Source organism: Lagopus leucura, unplaced genomic scaffold (assembly GCF_019238085.1).
Source record: "Lagopus leucura isolate 7727_CA_CO unplaced genomic scaffold, USGS_WTPT01 Super-Scaffold_100157, whole genome shotgun sequence".
Taxonomy (NCBI): domain Eukaryota; kingdom Metazoa; phylum Chordata; class Aves; order Galliformes; family Phasianidae; genus Lagopus; species Lagopus leucura.
Window position 1 is genome coordinate 44,340,137 of NW_024962334.1, and position 25,003 is coordinate 44,365,139.

The 25,003-nt window shown below is 39.9% G+C and overlaps 1 protein-coding gene across 1 annotated transcript in view; it reads left to right on the forward strand.

Annotated features, from left to right (window-relative positions):
- Positions 1-25,003, forward strand: part of KMT2C (lysine methyltransferase 2C) — a 186,312-nt gene that overhangs the window by 141,234 nt on the left and 20,075 nt on the right. Inside the window, 17 exon segments of the mRNA XM_042889179.1 lie at positions 547-733; positions 5,273-5,377; positions 5,764-5,811; positions 6,988-7,125; positions 7,279-7,311; positions 7,395-7,514; positions 9,835-9,973; positions 10,218-10,432; positions 10,549-10,622; positions 13,158-13,340; positions 13,984-15,864; positions 16,792-17,117; positions 17,946-19,759; positions 20,809-20,920; positions 21,194-21,272; positions 21,390-21,453; positions 24,375-24,607. Of these exon segments, the coding sequence (XP_042745113.1) occupies positions 547-733; positions 5,273-5,377; positions 5,764-5,811; positions 6,988-7,125; positions 7,279-7,311; positions 7,395-7,514; positions 9,835-9,973; positions 10,218-10,432; positions 10,549-10,622; positions 13,158-13,340; positions 13,984-15,864; positions 16,792-17,117; positions 17,946-19,759; positions 20,809-20,920; positions 21,194-21,272; positions 21,390-21,453; positions 24,375-24,607 (5,751 nt within the window).

Genomic DNA, 25,003 nt, shown 5'->3' on the forward strand with positions numbered 1-25,003 from the left:
AGCTGTTGCACAGTATTTCAAACGTGAAATATATATTTAACAACATTCAGTGTTTTGTTCCTCCATCTCTGGTTGGATGATTTTGTATTAGTTGAAATCCAGCCTTTCACTGTTCTGGTTCTGGTTTGTCATGAACATTTTGTTTGGTCATGATCAAGTTGTTCAGTAGTATTCTTCAGCTGTCGTTTTTCTGCCAAAGAAATACTCCAAGTGATGAAAACCTTTTTGAGATATATTATGTATTGCTGCATACATTTTTGTATGTTTGTAGTAACACTGTATTGTTACAGTTTCTGTGCCATGCATATGTAAGAGGGCTTGGAAGTTTTGCTGTATAATTTGAGGTGTGAAATTGAGGCAGTTATGTAGCGACTTCAGGTGAGTGGTAAGCAGCATATCCACATCTCATAGCATGAAAGAAGGACTGCCATACAGGATGGAGTGTGGAACTCAGATCAAAATCACTGATGTTTTCATTTTAACTTTGCTGTTTGTGTAACTTTTTCAATAGATACAGTGTTTTGAATCATTTTGTCCTCCTTGCAGGAAGCTTTCTTTGGCAAAGATCTACTAGATACTAGTAGACAAAACAAGATGAGCCTTGATAATTTACCTGAAGAATCACTTCCAGTCTCGTGTAAAGCAAATTTGGCCACCAGTTTCCTGGATCCTTCATCTGACCCTCTTCTTAGCTCAACCTCCACTCCAGCTCAGGCGAAACTGGGACATCAAGGTACACAAAGCTGAAGTTAGTGATAATCTGCTAGTTTCTTTTTGTTACAGCTTGAACTCGTCCATGATTTTCTTTCAAAGTGCAACTGTCATCTTTTTTAGCATTCTGTATGTTAACTGTCCTTGCAAAGTAACATTCATAATGAGTTGTACCCAGCTCCAGGACATTGCTTGTATCAAAAGGAGCAGTGGAGGGAATAATCGGAACTTGATACAAATCTGAAGGTGTTTGACAGTAACATTCACAGCTGTAAAATTCATGAAAATGAACTCCATCCAAGAATACATGTACAAATGCATTATAAGAGAATACAAAAACACTCTAATTAAAAAAGCATTTTTAGAAGTGTACTGATGATTAGTCAGGTAAGTATCATCCACCTTTCGTCTTATTTAAAGTGCTAGATTCTTTTAGGCTGCCAGTCTCCTCTCTTCCTCCTGTCCTTTCTGAACACGAGAACCCTTTCAAGGTACAGTTTATAGCCTCTGGGTAATCTTTTGGTTTTGCTTTCTCTTGCAAATCTTTGCTGGAGATTTTATTAAGAGATCTGCGGATAGCCAGAGGGTTACAAGTACTGCTGAAAGGACAGTGTCATGGAAAGGAACAATTAAAAACTTTACTGTTTTCTCCACATACTTTTTTTTCTCAATGGCTTGTAGTATATGCTCTGTGCTAGAGGTGTCTTACCATTCTGTATTTTTTTTTTAACTGCTACTGGTTCTTCTTTATGTGGGTTAGTTTGTCACACTTCAGTTTATCCTCGCATCTTTTTCCATCTAAAGTTTCCAACACCCAGCAGTGTTTTGCAGAGAGATCGTTTATTTGAGATTGTTACACAGCGAAAGCCTGCTATATGAAAAGCAAAAGGCTGTATTATAATTGAGCATTGATTGTTATACACTGGAAATTGTGAGTAATAGAGAATACAAAGGTTACATTCTCCTTAAGGGGAAACCACTCAAAAAGAAGTGTTTCAAAGTCTTTATTTCATTGGTTCCAACTCTGCAAGAAAATGTATTTACATGGACATTTTTTCACCTCGGCATACTTTGAAGAAACACAGATTCAGAGGTCTTTGTCAGCATATCAAACTGCGTGGTTAAAGTCATTAATGTTCGTGTAGTATGATAGTATGAAGCGTTAGAATTGTACAAATTTGATACTTATGTAATGTTCTATTTTTCCAAGAAAAAGGAGATTAAAAAGGGAGAATTTTTTAAAACATGTTCTTTGAATAAACAAAGTTGTAAAACTTCATAATTTCATCTTATTTTTATATAGAAATAAATTATAAGGATGTGGTTATTAGAAAATAAATAAATTACTAGCAACCACTGAAGTGGATAACCTACTGTCTTTCCCATTTTATATGAGAGGCTCAAAGGACAGTATTTTCTGGCCATAGGAATGTTCTCAGCAGTGATATCTCCAGTGTTAGGAATTCAGGCCAAAACTGTGTCCAGACAAAGCTGTTTGTTGCAGTTGGAGAGCCAGCGGGTGAAGTCATCTGCCAATTTTGATCGGCTCCAGTGCAATTTTTCTTAACTCTTCTGCTGTGACTATGTGGAAGACAGTCATTTCCACAACAGGATCCACGTGTCTGGAAGAGCCAGATGCAATTAGAGTGATGGAGACCCTCATAAATTTGCTAATTGTTGAGCTAGCAACAGTCACATTGTCCCTTCTGGCTAGCATTGCAGAGGAACTGGTGGTGAGAGCAGTAAAAGAGCACCTGTGCTATTTTCATCAGTTTGACACAGACCTGCTTTGTTCACTGCACCAGGAGGTGGTAGGAGCATGTTGTTGCTGTGTTGTTTTCCTGCAGTGCTTTTTGTCACAATGATTGCTAACTCGGTGAGAGTCCATGCTTAACTGGATAGATCTTTCCCACAAGGAAGTTGTTCTTCTCTGGGAAACTCTAATTGATTGAATCCAGAGATAAGGGTTAGAAAAAGTTCATCTTCCAAAGAGCTCTCAAACATCTGAAGAGGTTACTGAATCTGCTTTGCTTTTCAGCATGTATACAGGGCTGAAGGAGTTAACAGTGATGTGTTCAGCTTCCTAATGAATTTACAGTGTATTTCAATGACATTCTGTGACCATTTATTCTTAGAGCTTCATTAAGGGTAGCCAAAGTTTTGGCCAGTAATGATGGCAGCCAGAAGAGTGTTGAGTCTTCATTACCTTACTAGTTAGTGTTTACAATGTTTGAAGCTCTGATTTTTGTCTGGTAAAGAGGCTGCAATTTGTATCTTCAGTTATAAGACTAATCTCTCCCATAACACGAATGGCACACCAATGTGTGTATTTTACATGGTCCCAAGCCTTAAATTCATTTAAAAGAGCACTGGAGCAGAGTGCAGAGGCTTACTTGCTGGGAGCACCAGGTCTCCAAAGTGCCTGGCTCATTGGTAAAGATGATGATCCTGAGTGCTCTGGGGACTCCCTGTGTCACTCTTGGGATTCTTTACCTGGCTGTGCCTCATTAAAAAATAAATAAATAAATAAAATACCTCTTGGCAAGATGTATTCTGTGAAGGATCTGCAAATGAGAAGGAATGCTAAGGGAATTCCTCCTGGACAAAAAGAGAGGGGTCTGCACAACTGATTCCAGTGCTGCTGGGGTATTTTGTAACTAGGTAGGTAGTGTTTGATTAAACACGTTAGGGTGGCTGCAGCCTTGGGAGAGGCATTTTTATTCTTTGAACATTTAAAGTAAATACATCAGAGGAGTCGGGATCATGAGATTAGCAGTAGCACAGTGCTCTGTTAGAGATCCTGCATTACAAGCAACTTATTCTCCTTTTAGCCTTGTCTTAGCTTACATCTCAGTTCTGAAGAGTCAAATTAATGAGCAGTATTGAGCTATTTATTTGGCAGCAGATGTCAACCAGCTATTGATTGTGATCTGAAGCAGCTGACTAAAGGGATTTAGTTATTTCCAAGATAATTAGCACTCGCTGAATTAAAACTGGCAAAAAAGAAAAAAAAAATGTTTTAGATGAAATGTATAGTATGAAACTTATGGATCCTGGAGCCTAGCCTCCTCTATCACTGGCCCTCGGTATTTTTATAGTCTTAACCAGCTCCATTGTGATAGCAGTTAGCTTTTTTACAACCCACTAAACTCATTGGAAGGCCATTACAGAATCTGATTGCCTTAATAGTTAGAAGCCCTTTAACTTAAAGCCTGAATTTATTCACAGTCAGTTTGTAACAATGGATGGTAAACACTTCAGTTACATTTTTCACCTTAGTCCTTTCTGGCTATTTAGTGTATTTATATTCAAATTAGAAGTTGAATTATTAGGAACAGTTTTCAAGCTGTGGAGAAAAGCACCACAGCATCCAATACTGCAGAAGTGCTGAAGGCTACTGGTACTGTCTTGGTGCTTCCTTCGTAAAGGCTTTTTTCTCTTTAGTATTTATTTGACTTCAGACAGGAATTCAGTTAAAAGACAGATAAAGTCAGTCCTCTGCCTACCAGCCAAGTGAAGATATTAACTGTGTGCACTTGGTGTTAGATACCAGCCTGCGTGATGAAGTTGAACCAAACACAGCAGCCATGTGGAGAAGGACTTAGGGGTCCTGTTGGATGAGAAGCTGGACATGAGCCAGCATTAAAAAAGGGCTGGCCAGCAGGGAAAGGGAGGTGATTGTCCCCCTCCTCTCAGCTCTTGTGAGGCCCCATCTACAGTACTGCGTCCAGGCATGGGGACCCCAGTACAAGAAAGATGCTGAGCTCTTGGAGCAGGTCAGAGGAGGTCACTAACATCAGTTTGGAGAAAAGAAGGCTCTGGGGAGACCTCACTGTGGCCTTCCAGTTCTTGAAGGGAGCATATAAACAGGAGAGGGAATGACTGCTTACATGGATTGATAGTGACAGGACAAGGGGGAATGGTTTTAAATTGAGAGGGAAGGTTTAGGTTAGATATTAGCAGGAAGTTTTTCACAGAGGGTGGTGACACACTGTAACAGATTGCCCAGGGAAGTTGTAGATGCCCCATCCCTAGAAGCATTCAAGACCAGGCTGGATGTGGCTCTGGGCAGCCTGGTCTGCTGGTTGGTGACCCTGCACATAAAGTAGATGATCACTGTGGTCCTTTTCAACCCAGGCCATTCTATGGTTCTATGATCTCTGTTCTCTTGCTGTTAGCTGTCTCCTTTACAAAACACTTCTTTTGACTCTTTGCCTTCATAGGCTTTTGTATCTTAAATACTGAGTTCTCATTTGATCTTGTGGTGCTTTTTTTCCCTTAAGTCCATCCAGTCTCCCTTCCACATGACTGACTCACATTATCGATTTTACTGTACTCAGAAATACTGAAGAATTTAGGCTTCTGAACATGGCTACAGTACAAACAAGTGAGACTTGTTTCTCACTTCAGGGCAACCTGCAGAGCATGGCACACTAGAAGGGCTCTTTTAGCCTGGTAAATCTATATTTGAATTTAGAGCACAAGCTCTCATTTATCACCACAGTCACATTTAAACATGAAATTGCCACAATTGGTTGATTTTATTTTGTTCCTCTTACAGGTAGCACCGATGACCCCTTAGCTGATCTTTCTGAAGTCTTAAATACCGATGATGACATTCTTGGAATCCTTTCTGATGATTTGGTAAAGTCTGGAGATCATTCAGGTGTGTGGGTTTATGAGGTCTCTCTGGTATTTGCTTTCTTTTTCTTCTCTACATTATAGACGTGGTTGTTTTATACCTATGGATTATGCTCTAGGTTATTTCAGATACAGTTTTCATATTTTAAAAACACCTTGGTTTGAGATGATTTTGTTGGCTTCTACCAAAAAAAACCCAACTGAAAACAAAAAGCCAACAAAACAACTATACAGCCTCTTCAACATTTTGTTTTACCTGTCTCTTTGCTTTGCTGCTTAAGAGAGAATAAAAGTAGCTGCTGTTGTCTGTCATACCTGCGTAGCTTTTTCAGCATGAAGCTTTTTCTTTACTTTTGTTTTGTTTTGTTTTCATGTTATAATCATCCATTTTATCTGGTTTGGGTCCTGTAGGTCTTGATTTATGCACTTTCCAGGTTGAGAACTCACCCTCCCCATTTGGTAAGAAACTAAACAATGGATGATCCATGGTTAGAAGTAGTCACCTTTCCTAGTGACTCTAGCTGAAAGAACTGCATGTGTAGAAACTAGCATTCCTTTACTGTGTCACTAATTCATGCTTCCATTTTCCACTCTTTCTGTATTGTTTGAGTCTAATGTGACCTCTGCACGCTGCATTTAGTAAAGTACTGCATAAAATTTTGCTGCCAGTATTTGGAAACCTTCCTGAGGTTTTGTTTTTCATGATACAAAGCCATGTGTTTTCTTGCTGTCGCTGTATAATATTACTTACAGAAGTAGTGTATTGTTTTTATCATAGTGGTATCTTTAGTAAATTACAAGCATTTTAACAGTGTGAATATATTAAAGCATGAATAGTTAGATTGATATCTTTTTTCCACTGGATATCTTTTTTTCTACTGGATGATGATTCATCAGTTTACGCAGTACACAATTTGGCAATAAGTCGAATGGCATGTTTCATTATTTTAAATTTATTTTTATTTGGTGTTTAATACAGAGATATATTTTAAATACTGAAGTGTATAGTTTTATTTCCAAAGATGTTTCTCTTTTGAGAGTTGTATTGGCATGTAAGGGATGCTATGAAATTTATATAGGAAGTTATGTTTTGTCAGGATCAACAAATCACTAGTTGTAACTTACAATATTCAGTAGTTGTTCTTGAAATGGAAACTATTGTGAAGAGTTTGATACTGAGCACACTTCAAGAACACTTCGGTAGATAATTTAATGTAATATGTAAGAATGTGTGGGAGTGAAACTGGAGGTACACAATAAAGCATATTGACTGCTAGCGTGATTGTTTTTAGAATGTGAAAAATAATTACAATGAACTTTTTACTGAGAACTACATGCTTCAGAAGATGCTGTACCTGAACTCAGTTGTCTTATTTCAACACAGTTTTCCCATTCTTCCAGTTGCGTTCCATTCAATCAACATTCCTCAAACAATACAGTAAACTGGAAGTGTATAGCTGGGGGTATTTGTTTACTTTTCTCTAATGAATGTTTTCTTTTTCCTTTCCTTTCAAGTTTTAAGGAAGTCTTCATTTAGTTGATAGCTCACATCTAGAGAAAAGATGTTTTATACCTTTTATTCTCAATCAGTAGATTTTGGTATTTGTGTCTAACTTTGTGTTCTTCCCTCCTTAGCTGGATTGGACATTGGTCCCATCTCTGATGATCCTTCTTCTCTGCCTCAGCCAAATGTCAACCCAACTTCACGGCCACTGAGTGAAGAACAATTGGATGGAATCCTCAGTCCAGAACTAGACAAAATGGTCACAGATGGTAATTTTTTGTTGTTCTTGATCTACTCTTCTGGAAAATGCTTTCTGTTGTTGAACTCACATTGCTACCCACATACTGCTACCTTCTTGCTTGCACAATTAATTTTATTGCATTGTTTTATGATTACTCATCCCATATTTTTAATTTGCACAGGTGCTATTCTTGGCAAATTGTACAAAATCCCAGGTATGTACTCTAAATCTGTGTTGTCTTCTACAAGATGCAGTTTATAAGCAATGCCAGCCAACTCATGCACAGTGTTTTTGCAGAACTGGGAGGAAAAGATGTCGAAGATCTGTTCACAGCTGTTCTAAGTCCAGCAACCACACAGACAGCTCCTTTGCCACAGCCTCCACCTCCACCACAGCTAATGTCTTTGCACAGTCAGGGTATGTTCATTTGTTACTTCTAGAAACAGCAGCTTAGTCAGGAGAGTTGTGCATCTGTTAAATACTGACATGAAAGTAGGGCATGTCTTACTTCCTGCTATTCTTAACTCATGGAAGCTGATGTTGATAATATATGGAACATTTTTCTGAAACTGCTTGAAAGGCAGCATGTGATTCATGTGCAGGTAAATGTTGCTAACTTAAATATACTTACAGTTATTTTAGATTTGTGTGATGTGTTGGAGCTTTTATTTAAGCTGGCACTTTCGTATTCTTGAAATTGTCTGCAATAAAGCATGTGTTCTCTTCTGCATTTGCTCTTTCATTACCTTTGAGTACCTCCTCAAGGGTAATAAGAAAGTCTGTGTGACAGTGATTTGCTAATTCTTAATTTCGTTTAGGGAGCCTTAATTTTGTTTAAGAATTCAGTTTAGCATGCTAACTATTCCTATCCAAATAATAAAGAGGAGGCTAAGAAGTTTTGAAATACATCATTTATCCTCTTTCTTGCTATTAAGATTATTATGAATTGATACAGCATATTGCTACTGTTATATTGAAAGCATGAGGCAGACTAATTTGACTTGTTGTTGCTACCAGTAGAGCAGGTTTTTAGGGGTATGTATGAGCATAATTAGATGCACTCTTTTCTCATCACACATCACCATTAGTGGGCTTTCCTTGAGCTCAAGTAAGGAGTGCCCATTCTGCAGTACTGGTACTACAAAAAGTGGTGTGCAAATTGATTTCACCTGCGAATTAATCATAAGAAGAGAAATGATTGGTTTCCTAGTTGGTTGTATAAGGAAAGATGACAAAAATTATTGGAAAGGAGACAGTTTAAAGCAAATAATGAGGTGATTTAAAGCAAAAGATAATGCAGGTATCGGTACCAGTCCTAGTTGTTTGGGTTCTTGGAGATAACTTCAGCATTTGAACTCTGTAGGATTGTTTAAGGTTCTCCCTATGGGAATTGCTGCAGTTACGAAGTTTTAGATTTACAACTTGCTCAGTTACTGTGTAATGATCCACATGTTTCTATGAGATACATGCTTCAGTAATGGGAAAGCTTGTATCAAGTCTCAGCAATTTCAAATAAAATTAACACTCCGTTCTCATCAAGACTTATCAGCCTCCTGCATGAATTAGAGGCCTGGCTCCTGCTTGCTTGCCAGGTCTTCACAGTTACAGCATGCTATGATATAGCATATTCTCTTAAATGCTGTCTGATGAATTACTTTCATCCCAACTAAACTTTTCTGTGTAGTTTATGTCACCTGTAAATAGGAAGATAATGACCTCCAGCATGGGAGAATGTTTCAGTGTGTTTATATATTCTCTGTGAATATATAGATTTCTGATCTGCTGTTGTGCTTTTAGGAAAATATTCAGAACACAGTTATGATTTCATTTAAGTGACAGGGACACACAGGTCAATGTTAATTCTCTATAGGAACATCTGCAAAGACCATCTGCTGGTATAAATCTGCTCATGCCACGTTTGCTTAATTTTTTGATCAAATAAATAAAATATTTGCCCTCATATCGCTAGGCTGGACATTTAATTACAGTGATGATGTTCATTTGACTAGGTGTATCTTTTTATCAGTTACAAATTCCAGAGTTAATAGATAATGAAGCTTATTTCGGTATGCTGCTGTCTCAGAAGAGGAAGTGCTTAATTCAGGTGGTTAATCATAACTCTGTAAAGACTGAAAGCAACTTGATCCATGTGTGGTGCTTGGCAGCAGCATGGATTTTTCTCTTCTTTGTTGCAGAGCTGTATCTGGGTATAACAACAAAAATACAGACCACTAGCCTTTAGGAATGTACATCAGTATGAAGTGTGATATGGCACTGCAGTGCAGGCTAGAGCAATAGCTTTGGAAATCCCATTGTTAAAAAAGCCTTAATTTTTCAGACAGAAATAGATCTGCGCAGGGATGTGATCTGGTAGAATAGAACACAAGCTTATAGCAAACCAAAGTAAATTGATTTCAAAACCTTTCCGAAACTGTAAGGTCAGTTCTGGCATGGGCTGCCTGGGGAGGTGGTGAAGTCACTGACCCTGGAGGTGTTCAAGGAATGTTTAGAGGTTGTGTTGAGGTATATGGTTTAGTGAGAACTATTGGTGATGGATGGATGGTTGGACCGGATGATCTTGTAGGTCCTTTCCAACCTTACTGATTTAGTGATGCTATAGAACTTGAAAGCAATTAGTTTTTCATTAGATGAGGCATGCCTTCTTCACTACACATTCTGTCCTCTACTTTAAAAAGTATTTACACTTCAAAATAATAATTTAAAATTGTCATTCTAGGAGAGAGTGCGTTTCCAAGAGTGCCACTTATGAATGGTCTGATTGGCCCTAACCCTCATCTCCCTCATACAGCTCTGACTCCTGGAGGTGGCCTGGGCACTTTCTCTCCCATAACACAACAACCATATGCTGATACCAGGTATGTTAAGATGGGAAGTCAGAAACAGCCACTGCTTAGCATTTATCGCTTGGATGATAGTGGTGTTATTAGTACTGTGATACTGTTAGTGCTTAACTGATTGGTTATTGAGAGCTACTATAAAAACTATATTCTTGGAGTCTGCTGGGTAGTAAGATGGCAAGCAGAATAAGTACTGTGCTAATTGTTTTTGCATATTGAGAGAAATCTATTTACAAAATAAAACTCCTTTTTCATCTCTCAGGGATAAGAATCCAGCATACAATCCAATGGTAAGTGATCCAAACAGCTCATGGGCACCATCTGCTCCACCTTTGGAAGGTGAAGGTGATACAATGTCCAATGCTCAAAGAAGCACTCTTAAGTGGGAAAAAGAAGAAGCGTTGGGTGAAATGGCGACAGTAGCACCTGTTCTCTATACAAATATTAACTTCCCCAATCTCAAGGAAGAATTCCCAGGTGAGTGAATTAGCAAAGTTAAATAGTATGTGGAAATTTATACATCTTTAGTTGAAATAGTACGAAATAAACTTATTAATGCCTTTCATATTAACAGATTTTTTTTACTTTTGCAGACTGGGCTACAAGAGTGAAGCAGATTGCAAAATTGTGGAGGAAAGCAAGCTCGCAGGAGAGAGCTCCATATGTGGTAAGAAAAACCACCTCCTTCATTTGCAAGCTTTCAGCAAAAATGTATTTCATTTGTGGGATTTTCCTTTGTTTTTTTAAATACGTTTAGGGTTAGTGGAAGTTCACTTGCCTTTCAACCTTGAAATAAACTACAGTAGTATTGTGCAAGATAAAGGCATTAAATGAGATGAGAATGTTTGTTCTCACTGCCTCTTTGCTACATTTGATTTGTGCCTCAAGCCTTACATGCCCTTGTCTCCTTCTGCATAGGACCTCACCAGTTTCTTCATAAGGATAATAAAAAACTATTATGTGACCTTCCTCTCTTTTGTCTTCCTCTCTCATTAGTGTTTGCGTTCTGGCCCCATTTGAGTTGCTGAAGTTGTTCACATGTTGAACTACCAATTCCAGAGGTAGCAGAGCTTCATATCTCTTCTTAGCTCGTTTTCTTTTATTCCTCTGCTCTTGCCTTACTGCTCCCCTCTCTTATGTCTGGAATGGAAATTCTTTTGATACCTTCCATGTTGTGGAGAGCTCAAGCACCTCTGTTCTCACCAGAGCCATTCACTTTCTTCATATTTGGGCCAAGCAATTTCAGATACTTGAAGCAGCTGCCTGGAGTACATGAATGCTGATTCCTGATTCTGTAGAACTGCCACTGAATTGGTGACCCTTGTACCCTATTGACACCTGTTGTTAAAGCCTCTTTTCATCCAAACCTCAGAACCTGTATTAGTTTCATTGTTCTTGATCTAGACAACCGTTGTTGGTGAATGTGCTTTCCTTTAATATGCTGTTAATCTTCATCCTGTCCTGGTTCTTTTCTTTCTTTCATCACAACAGCAACTGGATGATTGTTCTCATTTTCGCTGTGTAAACTTCTGCAGGATTATGTGTTCAGTCTTTTTCTTACCCCACGCCCAATGTTTTTCCAACATGGTCTTGTTAATAAACAAATCTGATCCCCATGTATGTATGTTGATGGCACACAGGTTAGCAATACCAACATGATGTCTTCCAGTCCAAATTAAAAAACAAACAAAACCAAACTTGCTGACAACTTTTAGGGGATGAGTTATTACTCCAAAATCAGTGTGAGAAATGCATACCCAGACCAAGGGTCTTGATCTTTCTGAAACCCTTGGAACAATCCCTCTCTGTATCATTTAGTTACTGTCTTTATTTTGCTTTTTATTCAGACCTGTAACTTCAGCAACTTTGGACCTCTGTATCATTTCTTGTATTTAATCTTGAAAATTCTTTCCACGTAGCATTTACAAGAAACTATTGACCTAAAAGGATAGGCTTTTATCCAGGCATTTATCAATTTACTATTATTGCTATTACTGAATGCTCCTTCCTCACTGCTCTGGAAAAATGCAGTCCTATTCTCCTAGTGGATACCCAAGAAATAGATGCAAAAATTATTTCCTCTCTGTCTGCAGAATGGGAACACTCAGTTGCACAGACATGTGCCTGAGTATTTGCATAGTACAAAGAAGTTGTTTCCTCACAGATGTTACAGTTCGTGCACTCTTACATTGCAGCTGTTTCTATTGTACGTAGCACTGTGCACACAAGAAGCTGCTTGAGTGCCTGAACTGAGGAACTTTCAGCTGAGAAGGGATGAAGGCTACCTTAGAAATAAAACTAAGAAATGTGTTGTTACATTTTCACTGTAGGCTTTTTACTTTCCTTACTTGCATAATCTTTACACCTAGAGAGGAAATGGCAGGAATATTACTGCTGCCCTGTTGTTCTCATCTGTGTTACCGCACCTCGTTTCTTGTTGGAGGGAAGAGTTTAAGCTTTTTCTACCAGGCAGTCACCACTTGAAAACTGCAAAAAAAAAAAAAAAAAAAGGTAAAAAAGGTAGAAAAGATATGAGGATTTGATTCAGCAAAGGAGTCACATCCTATATTGGTGGTAAAACAGACCCTTTGAAATTTCCATTAGATGTTTTAAAGTGTTAGGATAGCTGTGAAATGCCTCATTGAAGAGGAATTGCTGTTCTTTCATCCAATTCTTCCTGATGCACAAGCCCATATCCTGTGTTTATACTACTGGCTTAACACAGATTGAGATCTATAGAGTCTGTTTAATGGAGTAGACTGTATTTTTCTTGTCATTGAAGTTCTTCACATTATTGGTCTTTATTGATCCAAACATCATCTGCTGTACTCACATCTTCGGGTTTCAGACCACCACAGTGTGCAGTTTGAAAGGTATATTGGTGAGATTCATGCTTTTTTGGCACAGCACAGTACCTGAACAGAGACTCATAGAACACCTCTACTGCTGACAACTCCTTAGTTGTCTCTTTGTGTGTTAGTTTAAATGTAAGATTTCTAAAGATAATGAAGTATTTTCGGTTTGGGGTTTGTTGTAAAAATAATAATAAGGTAGTTTTCACAAGCCCGTGCGTGTTTAAAAAACAAAACAAAAATGTTTTACAAGTAATTTCATTTTAGGTTTTGTAGGAATAACAGATGCAGTTTTCACAGTTAGCAAAAGAAAATGAGACTAACTACATGTCTTTTTTCTCTTTCTTCAGCAAAAAGCCAGAGATAATAGAGCTGCTTTGCGCATCAATAAAGTACAGATGTCAAATGACTCCATGAAAAGGCAACAGCAACAGGATAGCATTGATCCCAGCTCACGTATTGACTCCGACCTCTTTAAAGATCCATTAAAACAGAGGGAATCAGAACATGAGCAGGAGTGGAAATTCAGACAGGTGTGTTGCATTTAGGGCTTTTTGTCATTTTTCTTCCTGCCTTTTATTGCATTGTTGGAATCTTGTTTTAATAAAATCAATTTCAATCTTTCTTTGTAGAAGAGTATAAATTCAGGTGTTGTGGAAGAAAATTGGTGTTATCAGAAAGGAAGCTGCCTGTAAATGCTGGAAAATTTTGTTGGAAAGCTTTGACTCTTAAATCTTAACCTACTGTGGAGATAGGTTATTCTTCCTTTGTATGGCTAGCTGGTGCAGTGGTTTGTTTTTATATACCCTGTATAGCAGTAACTTGTGCAGCTTGCTGCTTCAAGTTAGGCTGCTTGTCTCTTGGAACTCATTTACCTCCATCAGTGCTGCATCTGTTGGTACTCATCTTTGGAGCATAAGGTTGGAAAGCCGTGCTGCTCTTTAGGCAACCTGGGAAATTTTCTTCCCAGGCAATCAAGGTGCTTGTCAAGGTGTTTGAACTTGACAAATAGCTATGCTCTCTGCTCTCTTGCATTTACAATTTACAATTATTCATAATTGATCTTTAGTGTATCCAGAAGTTTTAATTCCTGATTCATTTTACTCATCAAAGATTTTGTTTATGTATATATATGTGTGTAAAAGGACAACCTTTTTCTTTATGATTTTTAAACAGCAAATGCGTCAAAAAAGTAAGCAGCAAGCCAAAATAGAAGCCACACAGAAGCTTGAGCAAGTGAAAAATGAGCAGCAGCAACAGCAGCAGCAGCAGCAACAGCAGCAGTTTGGTTCACAACAGCTTCTGAGCCAGTCTGGCTCAGACACACCCAGCAGTGGGATCCAGAGCCCCCTAACACCTCAGGCTGGCAGTGGCAGCATGTCTCCTGCACAGCAAACATTCCATAAGGATCTATTTGCAAAGCAGCAGCTACCTGCTACACCTACTTCAGCATCATCTGATGACGTGTTCCTCAAACCACAAGCACCACCCCCTACTCCAACCCGAATCCCGGTACATGATTCGCTGTCTCAGTCTCAGACTCCTCAAACATCATCCCAACAGATGTTTTCTCCAGGTTCCGCAAACACAAGACCACCTTCCCCAATGGATCCATATGCTAAAATGGTAGGAACACCTAGACCAGCCCCCAGTAATCAGAACTTTGTTAGAAGAGGTAGCATCGCACCGTTGGATACCTGCGCACCGCAGTCATCTATATCCAGGCCTGCTCAGGTAACTGAACCATCAGGAAGCAGGCCTTCACCAGTCAGGGATTCGTGTTCTTCATCTCCAAGTAGCAGCGATCCCTATGCAAAGCCGCCAGACACACCCAGGCCTGTTATGACCTCAGATCAGTTCTCCAAACCACTGGGAGTCCCCAGATCACCCATGGTTATGGATCAGTCAGGGAAAGTTCCTTTAGCAGCTGGAAGCAGTGATCCGTTCACTAAGCCAGCTCCTAGAACTGATACGTTTCAGAGACAGAGAGTAACTTCTGCTGATGCATATGCACGGCCACCATTGACTCCTACTCCTACTCCTGTTGATGGGAGCCCTGGACACTTTAAAACTCCCATGCGCCCACCTCAGTCCCCACAAGATCCCTATGCATCAATGCCAGCTACACCACGGCGCGTTGCTGTTGATCCATATGAAAGGCCTGCGCTGACACCAAGGCCAGTGGATACCTTTTCCCATAATCAGTCTAACGATCCATACAGCCAGCCTCCTCTTACTCCCCATCCAGCAATAAAGGAATCTTTTGCCCATCCACCCCGGATCGTGCGGCAGCAGAGTGAGTCTTTCCCTCAGTCTGGACCCATTTCAAGGCCAGCTTCTCAGGACCCTTACTCCCAGCCTCCAGGTACTCCTCGGCCAGTTGCTGATCCTTACGCCCAACCTCCAGGAACTCCTCGGCCTGCCACAGTTGACCCGTATATGCAGCAACCACCCACACCAAGACCTGCACAGCCAGCGGATTTGTTTGCTCAGTCCCCAACAAATCAGAGACATTCTGACCCATACGCTCAACCTCCTGGAACACCAAGGCCAGTTCTGAACGATCCTTATTCTCAGCAACCAGCAACTCCAAGACCAGGAATACCGGAGAGTTTTAACAGACCTGCAATGACAAGACCAGGTCTAATACCAAACAGAGATCCTTTCCTGCAGACATCACAGAGCAGGTTGCAGGGCACTTTTGTCAGGCCGTCAGACCCGTGTTCTCAAACTCCCAGATCAGCAGGACCTGCAATAACAGATTCATTTAACCATGGTCCTTCTGCTCCAGCACGCGATCTTTATGATCAACCACCGATGACTCCAAGACCTCAGCCAGAATCTTTTGGAACTGGTCAACTAGCCCACGATGCTGCTGAACAGTCACGGCCTGGAGCTGAGGGCAACTTCAGTGCATCTGCAAATTCTCCGATGAGTTCTCAAGGACAGCAGTTCCCCAAAGTTTCACAAGGTCCTGGCCCAGCACCCACTACAGGAGTAACGGATACACAGAATACTATGAATATGTCTCAAGCAGACACTGAGAAATTACGACAGGTGAGAGTAATACTTAATATTAATGGCATCCAATGTTCAGAAGTAATATTTCCCCCGTTTTTGTGAAATATTTGAAGGGTTGGTTTGACATTAAACGTAGGTGTGTAATGTAGAATTCTCTGTTCGCTTTCTATGTTCATTCAGTTCTCTGGATAATGCAAATGTGAAATATAAAAACATTGGTAATTTTTAAGAAGTTTGGACAAAATCCAAAAAAGAAGTGAAGCTGTTGCCAAAGCCATTGAAGATTTTATCTACAATATGAGAATGCAGCACCTTGAAAGGACAATTAATTCTGTATAGGCAATTAATCCTGTAATAGAGGAGTTGTAGAACTGATCGTCAGTGACTTGTTCACAGATTGAGGAGGGTGTAGGCAGTGATCTTAGACCAGACATCAAACTTTTCAGATGGCTAGCAAACATGCTGAGGTTATTTCTGCTGTTGGTCACTGCTCTTCTGCAGGAACTGCTCTTCTGCTCCAGGCTTTTATCAATGAATGTTTGGCAAGCAGCTCTTACTGAGACATAGAATTACATTCAACGTGTAGGAGGCTGCTTGGTCTTCTATTTGGAAGGGGCAACAGGAAATAGATTTAGCAGAAAAAATCGCCAGTATTTCTCACACAAAGTTAAAGTTCTATAGTAAATAAGGTAATATAGAGGAAAGAGTTTGTTGCTTCTGTTAGCTGGCAAAGAAGCTTCGTGCTAATTACAAGAGGTCTGGAGATAAAATTATATTACCATCATCTTGCACTGTGCAATCCCAGTCCTAAATTCTGCTATGATTATGGCAGTATAATGTTTCCCTGTAATGACTGAAGAATTTCTTTCATCCCAAAAGCTTAAAGCAGCAGAGTGTAACACTTCAAAATACGTCATCTGCAAAGTCCAGCACAATGATTTTTGTTTTTTTTTTCTTGAACAGCGACAGAAATTACGTGAAATTATTCTACAACAACAACAGCAGAAGAAGAATGCAGTTCGTCAGGAAAAAGCCTTGCAGGATCCAGCAGCTCCTCCCCATGCAACTCCTCTCCAGCACTGGCAGCAAGACAACTTAAATCAGATTTTTAACCGCCCTCCTCCTCCGTATCCTGGGAATATTAGATCCTCTGTTGTCCCTCCAGGTGGGCCAAGGTTCACAGTATACTCAAAGGATCAACGTGGGCCATTTCCTGGTGATGGGCAGTTCAGTAGACCCCAATTTCCAGGAGATATGAGCACCATGGGAATGAGACCTCATGGTCTTAGGTAAGGTCTTCAGTCTTGTACAACCAAGCCTTTAATAGTGGTTGTTCTAAATCTACAGAAATAATTGGATACAGGGCTTGGGTTTTTTTGGAGATAAAAAGTCATCTGAACGGTCTGCAGGAGCTGGTGATTTTACTGAGGTTATGTGTAGTAAGCTTTAAGTATCTGTAACATTGGAATGTGCATTTTGTAATTAGTAACACTGCTCTGCGCTGTTTTTTATGGGGATTTTATGATAAATTAAAAAAGGAGAAACTGCAGTGCTTGTGGAAATTACAACGAGTGATACTGCCACCCATTGTTGTAGGGCACCTTTCCAAAAAAGAAGGGTCTGATTTGAGCTTTGCTGTCTCAATAATAGATAAATGTAATATTTCTGCTTGGCTTTCTAATGAATATATAATTCAATATTGACTTTTGTCTGTGCTGTTTTTACAGTGAATACTAATATTGACATATATTATAGTCTTGGGAATAAATGTTTTCAATATTTTGAATTTATTTCAGTAAATCTGCGCATTATTTTTTAAGCATACTGCATTGAATTAATATGTAGTTTATTTGCTCAGATCTTAATATCACAGAGTTTTCTATCCATTATGACTGGAATTTAAAACAGGTTGTTTATTAAACATAATTAAAGCAATTATTTTATTGTAGTCATAAAGCTCATTTAAATATAAACATAATCAGCAAAATACTTATTTAAATATTTTAATGAATGTATCGTGTAAAGCATTTTGGTGAATAGTTCTGTAGTCAAGTATGACAGGCCATGCTGTCCTGAAAAAAAAGAAAAGGTAATTTATCTTTTATACTTTATTTTAGATTTGGGTTTCCAGGAGGTGGCCATGGTCCACCATCAGGCCAGGAACGCTTTCTCAGTCCTCAGCAGGCAATGCAACGTGCTGGAGTTCCACCACAATTGAGAAGATCTCTGTCTATTGATATGCCTCGGCCAGTGAGCAATCCGCAAATAAACAGTGCATCGGGGATCCCTCAGCATTTTCCTCCACAGGGAATTCAGGTTCAGCAGCACAATATTTTGGGTCAGGCATTCATCGAGTTGCGTCACAGGGCTCCTGATGGGAGGCCAAGGCTGCCTTTTAATCCTTCTGCACCAAACATAATGGATCCAGCAGTGCAGCATCAGCGACACGCAGGGTTTATTCCTAGGCAGGAATTTCCAGGCCCAAGACAGGCAGAACCACTGAGACATAATTCTCAAGGTATGCCTAACCAGTTGCAGATGTCTGCTGGGTTGGAGCATATGTCACAACCCCAGCAGGATCAAATCAACCCTGACAACCCACCCGCACTTGTAATACGTTCTCTAAGCAATCCACCAGTAGCTGATGCTTTCTCAGGACCATCTTTGCCTACATCTGCACCAAGTGATGAATCAGCAAATATGCAGATTCCCAACCAGTCAAGTGATGGTCTGGAAGAAAAGCTTGATCCTGATGATCCAGCTGTAAAAGATTTGGATGTGAAAGACCTTGATGGGGTTGAAGTCAAAGATTTGGATGATGAAGATCTCGAAAACTTGAATCTAGACACAGAGGATGGAAAAGGAGATGAGCTGGACACTTTAGATAACTTGGAAACCAATGATCCTCACCTTGATGATCTTCTAAGATCTGGGGAATTTGATATAATTGCATACACAGACCCAGACCTTGATGTGGGGGATAAGAAAGGAATGTTTAATGAAGAACTAGATCTCAGTGTCCCCATTGATGTCAAACTGGATATCCAGGGCAAGACAGAAGAAACAAAAGAGGAGCAAGGGGATAGAACTGTTGCTCATCCTGAGACCCTGTCTTCGCCAAAGAAATCTACTACAGAAAATGAAATTAAAACAGAAATACTTTCCCCAAACACTCATGAGGAAAAGAAGAATGAAAATGAAAGAAATGATGGAAATGCAGAATCAACAAGTACTCAACAGGCTACTGAAACAGAGTTAAAAGATGGAGAAAAGGCTCCTGTGCAGCCTGCTAATCTAGAATTCCCTGACAAAACTACTACCAGTCAAGAAACAGCTGTGCCTAGTCCAGACACTCAGGGATCTGCCCCAGTGCCTGTTCAAGGAGCAGTAAGTTCCTGCAGTATTTCTGGGTCCACACCAGTCCTCTCAAGTTTGCTGGCTAATGAAAGCTCAGATAACGCCGAGGCAAGGGCGCTAGCGTCTCCCTCACAGTCTTTGCCAACGTCTCAACTGAACCATGCATCGGGTATTCCTCAAACACTGCTGACACCTGGTGGGCAGATCTTGGAAAACACTTTAAATTCCAATTTGAGCATGGTTCCACGAATAAACCATAATTTTTCTCAAGGGTCACCAAACCCAGGATTTATTCAGGGTCAGTCGGCTAATCATAACTTTGGGACAGGACAGGCATCTAATCAAACTGTGGCTGTAACAAGCCGTCCTGGCCCGAGTGGCATATCTGGTCCCCAACAGATAATGCTCCCTCAGCCATTAGCTCAGCAACAAAATCGAGAGAGACCATTACTGCTAGAGGAGCAGCCACTTCTTCTGCAGGATCTTTTGGATCAGGAAAGGCAGGAGCAGCAGCAGCAGCGGCAGATGCAAGCCATGATTCGCCAACGTTCAGAGCCATTTTTCCCTAATATTGGTATGTGGTGATCTGTCTGTTCTGCTTAGTTATGTAAAAAGTCAGGATTAAATATTTAAACACATTATAGCGCTGAATGAAGCAGGTGGATGTTTGGATTGTGAAGATGGCATAACAGAAAAGCAGCCTGAGTGGGAGGTATAATGGAAGTCTGGAAAATGAAAATGTAGTGAAGTGCTGAACTTTGCCGAGCTCATCCTGAGTTTACCAGGATCAGGGTAACACTGTGCTAATGCTAATTTATCCATCACCAGCTCTTATAACTTCTCATGTGATACGGAGTAAGCGTGCCCTTTGTAAACAATTAGATGATGAAATGCAATAGCTGATCTTCTGATATCCAGTATCCCAGTTTTCTGCTCATGGTTTTTCTACTGCTTTTTTTATTTCTTCAGTGTTCAGGTTGTCTCAAAGAGATCACTGAACGTAGTCGAGCCACCCTAGATGGTGGTCCCTTCCAACCTCAAGAGTTCTGTACTGCCTCGTGAGGACTGTCAGTCAGTCCTGTTTGTCCAGCTCTACTGGGCCAACTAACAGAGAGTTGGCAGGAGAGAGCATGGTTTACGTGCTTATGGATCTTTTCAGATGCTGAATGTGGTGTATGCCACATGCTTTTCTCCCTGTAGTTCTACCAATAACAACAGAGTGACTGAAGAGGTTTTCTTAGTATGTTTGTGATTGTGCGTCAGTTTACCAACTGAACTGAGGAACAACTGCTCTTCATGATTCTTTAAACTAGAAATAGAATTTATTAATCGCTTGGCTCATAGGCCAAATTTATTCTAGAGCCCTTCTCAACCCAGTCTGCTTTTCTTTGTGTGTTATGGCTGAAAACAAGAGCAGTTACAGCTGGATTAACTTTCCTTAGGGGGTATATGAAACAACATATTAGCCTTGAAATTCAAAATGAAGAGGACAAGTAATTTGAAATAGTAATGCAGCTGTTTCGCTGGTGATTTATGTATGAACGAGATATAAATGAGTCAGTTCCAATTAATAGCTTGTAATGTTTGGTTATGTAATTCATTTGTACTGTCTTTCTTTTCTAGACTTTGATGCAATCACTGATCCTATAATGAAAGCAAAAATGGTAGCCCTCAAGGGGATCAATAAAGTCATGGCTCAGAGTAACATGGGGATGCCACCAATGGTTATGAACAGGTAGGCAATGCTTGAATACCATCTTCTAAATGTGAAGGGAAATCATAGAGAGGTGGAAAACGTGGCTTAGTAAAGGTGTTTGTAAGCTCTATTTGAACACAGTGAGATTGCTCTTTCTCAAAGTAATAAAAATAGGGGTTTTTTTGCTCTAAATCCATGCTCTATCACCTTTCAAAATAAAATGTTTCCCAGCGGAGAGCAGAATGCCCTCTTCCTTAACATACCCACGAGTTTTAAAAGTTACAGTTTCATTTTGTGTCTGTGTATCAATAGGTTTCCTTTCATGGGTCAGCCGGTGCCTGGGGCTCAGGCCAACGAAGGCCAAAATCACATGCAGCAGGCCATTACACAGGTAGGACAACTTGATACTGAGTTTACAACACAAATCTTAAATAATGATAACTAGATTTTGTTTTAATTGGATCATTATTTAATTTCCTTATCTTGTTTATTTTGCTGAAATTTCTAGGATGGAAGTTTGACACCTCAGATTTCTAGACCTAATCCTCCTAATTTTGGTCCTGGTTTTGTCAGTAAGTACACATCAGCCAATTCAATGTTTTATGATGTTATTCTAAAGAAAATATCCGTAAACTGATTTCTCTCAAAAAACTAATCCTCTTAAAATTGTATCATTTCATCACTACAGTATGAGTTCATGAAAGAATGCATGATAAATTATATTCTTTTTCTAGAAAACTGTCCTCAGAGAAGCACCCTGATGAAAAGGGAAACCAGGAGGAACAGTTAATTAGTACTATATGTGTTTGTATGAGAGTAGTAATTGTGTTTTGCTGACAGGCTGCTACCTCAAAAATCAGGTCATAGAATCTTTGGAGTTGGAAGGGACCCTTAAAGGCCATCTGATCCAACTCCCTTGTAGTTCACAGGGACACCTACAGCTCCATCAGGTGCTGAGAGCCCCATCCAGCCTGACCTTGGGTGGCTCCAGGGATCACAGAATCACAGAATCACCCGGGTTGGAAGGGACCCCAAGGATCATGTAGTTCCAACCCCCCTGCCTAGCAGGGCCACCAAACATACACATTCAGATCAACATCCCTGGCAACTGGTCTTCTATTGAGGTTTAGTATTCAGAGCTCAGTGAGAACAAGAATCTGTATTGATGGGTTATTTCTTATTTAAAAAGCAAAAACATTTTTGCAGCATCATTGTCACTTAAAAATACCTATAAAAGCTTTCCAAGCACTAATTAAGCAAGATTGGCTGGGAACCATAGTTGCCAAAAGTAGACGTATATAGCTCTAGTATGTTGCTTTCCTTACTCTGCTTGCCCTAGATCAGATGTAAGTCTTAGTCTCTGTGATGAGAAAGAGAATCATTAGCAGGAATTAAAACACAGTGTGTGCTGGGAGAGGAGGACCACATGCAAAGAAGTGTTACTACAAAAGCTTTACTTGATAGTTATGAATAAGAAAGAGAAGCAAACACCTTCACCTTTTCCAGAAACAGAAGCTGCAATATTGAACGTGCAATGAGGAGCTTTAGTGATCTTTTCTGTATTAATTTCTGGTGAGATTTTAAATGGCACCTGGCAGTAGCCTGGCTCAGGTTGGGGGTGGTGGTTCTGAGCAGTTGAGAAAATCTGTTCTTCATTTCAGCAGTAGTTATTCTTACCTGGACCTTGTTAATATTTCAGTACTTTCCATCTGCAGTTACTCTCCATCATTTCCACTCAGCTGTCCCTCCGGGTTACATGATTAGTTTCACAGAATATATCACTGAAAGAATTAGTGCCCCTTGAGGCTGTAGATAGCTCTGTGAATCGATTCAGTTGAGCTGTTAGGTTCAATGACTGTTTCTACTGCAACAACTGTGAAAGAGGAATGTGGTAGGGGTTAGAGCACAAGGAAAAGGTGGTTGTATTGAAAGCATACCGTTGCATGGATGTCTTTATTCCTTATACAAGATAAACAAACGTTCCACACAAGGCAAATTCCATGCCTTGTTCCTGATTATCCAGTTCACTGCCACACTGTGATCCCAAGACAAATGGTACTGTCACCAAACCTCGCGTCTCGCTTTCTGGGCTCAGTGCCAATGAAGTGTGTTATTGGACATGATTGCTTTGCCTCCAGAAAAATATATGAGAGCAATGGATTGCCCCTAGCAGATCAGTATTTCTCATTTGGAAAATGAGTAATGTCACAGCTACAGCCTAAATGAGAGCGCAGTTGTTTGTGGGGAGGAAGAGGCACTGATGCTGAAGCCATTGTGCTGATGGTCAAAAAAAGTTATTTTTACAATGGAAACAAGATGTAAAAAACTCAGGTTTTTTTGGTTCATTTTCTTGCAGTAACTTACATTGTAGGATAGATATATTTTCATTTCTTCTATTATAATTTGTAATAAATGATTAGTCAGATGTATGTCATGAAATCCGGATTTTCAGACATTTCTAAAAACAAATCAGCTTACCCCAATACTTTTTCCATTCCGAATGATCCTTCAAAATTTCTGTGAGAAGAAGTGAAGCTGATGCCACCTGTGATTAGAAATAAGTTATCTGTTACACTTCAGAATATAAATTTGTGCATTTCCTTTGGAATCGTACTGTAGTTTCTGTGATCAGTAGTGGCTGGGAGTTGGTCTCAGCTGGAAGGAAGTAGTGTTTCATCCACTTTCTATTTTATGTTTGTAGTGGAGTGTGTCTTTCTCTGCGAGTGGAGAATGCCTTTCTGCACTTGCTCACATGGTTGTTACTGGAAGTGGGGACCATGACGTGATGAGGATGTTCTTGTGGAGGGTTTTGCTGCACATTTTGTTATAGTTTAAATAACTTGTAACTCTCCCTTAGTGCTTAGCTATTCCAATTTAGTACAAATTGCCTTGCCCTCTTCAATCAGCAGTTGATTAGGATTTAATTTTGAAGTATAAAGCAGATCTTGGCATGTTTCCAGTCCCATATATCATCTTCCTTACATTTCTTCAATTTATGATGAATGTTTTTGATGTTCATTTTTTTTCTTAAGCCTATTTTTGTTGTTATTTCTAAGTGTACCAACCTCCTCTGCAAGCATCAGAAATAATTAGACATATTTCATTGAAATTTATGTCCTTATTCCTTAATTTCTTTCCCTCTACCCAAGTCCTTCCTCATGCCCTTTTCTGTGGCAGGCAGGGTTCCACTGGGCTCTGCAGCTGCTCTCAAAGCTGCATTTGCTCACTGGCCAGCGTGTGCACATGTACTGACCAGATAGCGGGCCACGTCTCTCAAAATGTAGGGACTAAGTTAAAACTGCTTACTCAGTAAAGGCAGTCTCCTTCACAGAGACCACTCCAAGGCTTAATATCTCTTGAGATTTCAACTCTTCTGTTGAATTTGGCTGAACATGACCAGCAGTTTCATAAAATAAGAGGGGGAACGTGACTTTTAAACTTCATCTCTAAGTACGACAAGATCATATTATATGTTATTTCCCTTGTCTCCTAGATGATTCACAAAGAAAGCAGTATGAGGAATGGCTGCAAGAAACACAACAGCTTCTTCAAATGCAACAGAAGTACCTTGAGGAGCAAATTGGAGCACACAGGAAGTCAAAAAAAGCACTCTCAGCAAAACAGCGTACGGCCAAAAAAGCTGGCCGTGAGTTCCCAGAAGAGGATGCAGAACAGCTTAAGCACGTTACAGAGCAGCAAAGTATGGTCCAAAAACAGCTTGAACAGGTAATCACCGGGAAACCAAGCTGATCACCTTGATACTGAGCTGTTCTACTGGTGTGACTCTTTTCTTTAGGTCTACTAAAACATGGATTAAAATACAGTGGAGGTTATGTGAAAGGAGCTGCTCTGTATCATGCGTCATGTATGTCATGTGTAGCTGCATTACTGTGGATCACCAGTGGCAATGGAGTTGTAGGAGAATGTACTACAGCAAACACCATGACAAAAAACTGCTATCGTAGTTTGGGAAGAGGAGAAGTTCTGTAGCAAAATGATTTACAACAGAGTTCCCAGAGCCATGAAAAACAGAAGTGTAAGATCTAGACTGCAGAGGAGGAAGGTCAAAACATGTATGGCTCTTTTTCAAGATGGAACGACTTTCTTACCTCTGACTTTTTC